Source organism: Ammodytes marinus (assembly GCF_949987685.1).
Source record: "Ammodytes marinus genome assembly, contig: scaffold_319, whole genome shotgun sequence".
NCBI lineage: Eukaryota > Metazoa > Chordata > Actinopteri > Uranoscopiformes > Ammodytidae > Ammodytes > Ammodytes marinus.
This window is the reverse complement of record NW_027648068.1, coordinates 29,900-35,000: the sequence shown is the minus strand read 5'-3', so window position 1 is coordinate 35,000 and position 5,101 is coordinate 29,900. Positions and strand designations below refer to the sequence as shown.

The 5,101-nt window shown below is 36.8% G+C and overlaps 1 protein-coding gene across 1 annotated transcript in view; it reads left to right on the top strand.

Annotated features, from left to right (window-relative positions):
* The window catches only part of LOC307271113 (kinesin-like protein KIF16B), a gene marked incomplete at both ends in the record, with an annotated part of 8,362 nt that extends 3,294 nt beyond the window's left edge, over positions 1-5,068 (top strand). Inside the window, 4 exons of the mRNA XM_080054988.1 lie at positions 3,193-3,315; positions 3,767-3,856; positions 4,239-4,322; positions 4,913-5,068. Of these exons, the coding sequence (XP_079911114.1) occupies positions 3,193-3,315; positions 3,767-3,856; positions 4,239-4,322; positions 4,913-5,068 (453 nt within the window). The remainder of the gene's footprint in view (positions 1-3,192; positions 3,316-3,766; positions 3,857-4,238; positions 4,323-4,912) is intronic.
* Between the last annotated feature and the right edge of the window lie 33 nt (positions 5,069-5,101).

Below are 5,101 nucleotides of genomic sequence, written 5' to 3'. Positions count from 1 at the left end.
TAGAAAAAACGGAATCTCTTTGTCCGCGAGTGAAAAAAATCTGCAAAATTTCGAGTATTTTCTGGATTAAAACCGCCAACAGAATGCAGCCTATCCCAAAGCCTGGTTGCTTGCTGTTGTCTGAAAACGACATAGTAGTTCTGACGACTAAAACGCATTCAGACGAGCCTTTAGCTGTGTTGCACCAGTTGAATCTCGATGAAATTAAGGAGGTGCAGGTAAGCTTGGCAGGGCAGCACGTCCGCCTCATCAGCTCAAAGGAAGACTCCGTTTTGGCCGTTTTTACCCACAGCAAAGATCTCACCCAGGAGTTCTGCAAGGCCTTACTGAAGGTCCTATCTCCTGAAAAGTTCTCAGAAAGTGCTAAAGATCACCCTTTGCTGTGTGGAGACCTCATGGACCTCTCGCTTGATTGGCAGTCGAGAGTTCCTGATATTGTGCTAGATAGCGGCGTCAAATTTACCTCAAGATTCAAGCGAGTTCTTGCCGATCTGCTCTACATTGTCCACGGTAACATGGAAAGTCCGGGAAAACCTTCCTTGGCAAATATCTGTCCTCTTCTGTACACCAGTGTGAAGGTGATGAACCCAACGCGTGTGCATCAAGACACACTTTTCCAGTTCTTACTCACGGACACGCACGTGGCTCTCTTGCGGGAGGATGGGGTCTTTCATCCAGTGCCTAGGGGGTCCACTCAGGTCCCTGCTCAACCCCAGTTTCAAGGGCTCGAACTCCGAAAGCGCACAGACGTGAAATGCGTCCTCGTGAAGCAAAGCGAAGATTGGTTGGTGCTAGATATCGCTTTTACATCCCAAAAAAAACAGCCAACTCGACGGTCCACTGACTTGCCCTCGTTTTACAGTAGCCGGTGCGATTCCTGGAAGTTGTCTTTCGGTTGCACCTCCGAGGCAATGATCGCAATAAATCATCTCTGTATTTGAGTTAAAACACAGATATGGGTTTGATCACTTGAATTAGATCACAAATGCAATGTAGTGTACACTCACCGGCCACTTTATTAGGTACACATTGAGTTTCTGCCATGTGATTGGCTGATTGGTTATATGTGTTAACAAGACATTGAACTGGTGTACCTAATAAAGTGGCCGGTGAGTGTATGTATTTGTGCATCTCTATTATTTTGATGATTACTGCAATCCAGCATCTCAAAATATTAGAATATAACATAAGACCAATCAAAAATAGGCATATTCTATGGGTAGATGGATGGACAGACAAACAGACAGACAGACAGACAGACAGACAGATATTTTTACAGTGGCCGGTGTGATGCTTGGAAGTTGTCTTTCGGTTGCACCTCAGAGGCAATGGTCGTGATTCATCTATGTATTTGAGTTAAAACACAGATATGGGTTTGATCACTTGAATTAGATCGATAATGCAATGTAGTGTGTGTATTTGTGCATGTAGAAAAATTAGGAAATCATGGAAAATGTCTTTATTTTGGGTACTTTAATTCAAAAAGTGAATTTTGTATATTCTAGAATTATTACACATAAAATAAATTAACACCTTTTATATTGTGATACTAGAAATCAAGCATTTCAAAATATTATAATATGTAAAACCAATAAAATTAAAAAAAAAAAAAAAAATTTGAGATACTGGATTTTGGGATTTCCAAAAACTGTATTCATTTAATTCATTTTCCTTTATTTAACCTCGAAAGATCAATTGAGGGGTGACCCTCTTTTACAATGACGTCGAGTTTGTACAGATACACAATATACAATGAGAATACATAACAAGTTTACACACACACACACACACACACACACACACACACACAGACAACAACAATTTAAAACATTCAGATCAATTGAATGAGAGATAATAGCCTAATTAAAACAGTTACAAGTGTAGAGGGGCTATGACGTAATCATCAAAATTGAAACAAATGCTTAAAATATTTCACTTTATGTTTAATAATGAAACATTTTCGATGATATACGTATTTATTTAGATGTACCTGTACCTGTGTCTAGAAGAGATTACATTTGTATTGGGATTATTGATTTTAGGAGTTCAGGGATAGAAAGGTGCCAAATTAAAATGTTCACATCTGAAATTGTTTTAATTTTTTTTTTAAACATTTTAGAAATGTCTGTTATTCAAAAGTGATTGGGTTGTTTGGCCATTTTGCAATAAAGTCCTAAATATGGTCCTTTGAGTGTTGACATTTATGAACTGCTGTAATTTCTAATATAATAATAATCATAATTATTGAAGAAAAAGTTTGAAGTCATACATTTTTTTGAATTTTTCTGATTTGTCTTTATTTTAGCAATGTTGACTATTGTTGATTCATTCTTTGATGTTTTTGATGTAATTTGATTAAAAGGGAAATTGTTATTGTCACTTAATTGCACAGTTTGGTCCAAAAATTTGCAGCTGCACTTTAATTAAAAACAATCTTGTGATTTTGACGACTTGAAGAAAATTGGGAAGATTTGTCATAATGTGAAGAGATTTCAGATTTCAAAATAAAATGTGATTATTATGTATTTGAAAGTGATTATATTGTAAATGTGCCTTTATTGAACATGTTAATTGTTATAATAAAGATTTAATTTTGTATGATTAATTTCGTCTGATTTTCTTTGGTAATCTATCAAATCATTCAGAATTGTAAATTGAGTTAAAGGTGTAGTCAGTGATTCTGGAGAACGCTTGTTGTCCAAAATCACTTTTTGTCCAAAATCAGTGAATATCTCCTCATGATCCACTACCTGTCTGTACTGAAAAAAGAAATCCAGTGTTAATACACAACCTAGGCTCTCTAAACTGGTATGTAAACAAAGGGAGCCCATCGAAGCATACCAGTTTACAGAGCCTAAGCTGTGTATTAACAATGTATTTTATTTCCAACGCACACACAGTACTGACAGGTAGCGGATCATGAGGAGATATTCACAGATTTTTGACAAGAAGTGATTTTGACAACAAGCGTTCTCCAGAATCACTGACTACACCTTTAACGAATAAATTAATTCAAATCAATTATTGTACTTTTTCTTTCTCCACCTCTATCCTTGTATCTCCTGTGTGTGTGTGTCTGTGTGTCTGTCTGTGTCTGTCTGTCTGTGTGTGTGTGTGTGTGTCTGTCTGTCTGTCTGTCTGTCTGTCTGTCTGTGTATTTCCTTTCTTTCTCTCTTTTAATTCCTTCTACAGCACCTGGTCTCTCGTTCCCTAACGTCCAGCTGTGACGGTGTTCCGGAACACGTTAAAATCAGCATTCCACGTTACGTGCTCCGCGGGCAGGGCAAGGACGAGCACTTTGAGTTTGAGGTCAAGGTGAGTTAGCCATCCATTATTAAATTTTTATTTTATTTTATTTTTTTAGTTCTTTATTTATGAAAAAAAAACATACACACACAAAAACAAACAAAATACAATACAAAAGACAAGTATTCATATGTCCAATAATTTTTTTAAATATTTACTTGGGTAATGTTCCATGCTTTATTAGCAGGTGAGTTTTAACCTGTTAATTTTTTTTTTTTAATTATCTATTTATTTTTATTAGGAAATCCACATTAAAGTTAATTAAATTACATGTAACAGCAAACGAGACCATCAGTGCAAAGAATGCTATTTACATATCGTTTTTCTTAATGCCTTTGTCATGGGTATATACGCTCACCCAGGAACAGCAGCTGGCGTGGTAAAAACACTACCACTTTTGTCCAAAGAGGGGCGCTAGAATGAACACAAACTGAAACATCAAATATATTTTTCTAAACAGATCTGTGTGATGGAGGAGACCTGGACGGTGTTCAGACGTTACAGTCGCTTCAGAGAAATGCACAAGAGCCTCAAACTGAAATACCCCGAGGTGAGACGGTTTGGTCTCTCTCTCTCTCTCTCCCTCCCCCTCTCCCCCCCTCTCTCTCTTTCTCTCTCTCCCTCTCTCTCTCCCTCTCCCCCCTCTCTCTTTCCCCCCCCTCTCTCTCTTTCTCTCTCTCTCTCTTTTAAGACTAGATTTGGCTTAAAAACTGTGAACATTTCCAGTATTTGTCCATAATTGTGATGATTTGATTCCAGGAAAATGTATTTATTATTATCTTGTAAAGTCTTGTTTAGTGACCACAAAAATGGCCACAAAAAAGTGACAAGAACGAAAATTTAAAAAAACAAAAAAGTTAAAAAATATACAAGAATATGTCTTTTCTCCCCTATGTGTCCTCTCAAATAAAATGTTTAATCATTATTTCTAGCTGGCGGGTCTTGAATTCCCTCCTAAGAAGTTGTTTGGAAACAGAGACGAACGGATAATTGCCGAGCGCAGGAATCAGTTGGAGGTAAACATTTAACATTTTAAAACAAAACACTTTTATTTTCGCTTATAGGAATGAAATGGACCATTGATACTGTGTTAGAAATGTTTTAAAGGTGGAGTCAGTGATTCTGGAGAACGCTTGTTGTCAAAATCACTTTTAGTCAATATCAGTGAATATCTCCTCATGATCTGCTATCTTACCTTTCCGTACTGTGTGTATGTTGAAAAAAAATTGTGTTAATACACAGCCTAGGCTCTGTAAACTTGTATGTAAACAAAGGCTAGCAACATGTCCATTTACAGAGCCTAGGCTGTGTATTAACACAAGATTTATTTTTCAGCGCACACACACACACAGTACAGACAGGTAGCAGATCATGAGGAAATATTCACTTGATTATGACAAAACAATGATGTTCTCCAGAATCACTGACTACCCCTTTATTTCAAATTATACAAATCTTTGCTCGATTTTAAATCAAATTGTAATATTTTATTCAGTTTAAATAGTCCTTTTGCAACCGTTTTTATTTATTTATTGTTTATTTATTTTAGTGTTTTTGTGAATTTTGTGAATTCTGCTAGAAGTAACTTTTTAAAAAAAAATTTCAGCGTTACCTTAGGAACGTATTCCGAGTGATGACGTCATCTTCCAGCTCTCCGCTCCGAGCAGACGCAGACTTCCATCTCTCCAAACACGCCGTCTGTCAATTCTGTCCGTTCTTCAAAAAGGGCGTTTTCGAATACAGCAGCCACGGCACGGGCTAGCACTAAAAAAAAAACCCACTAAAAACACATCAA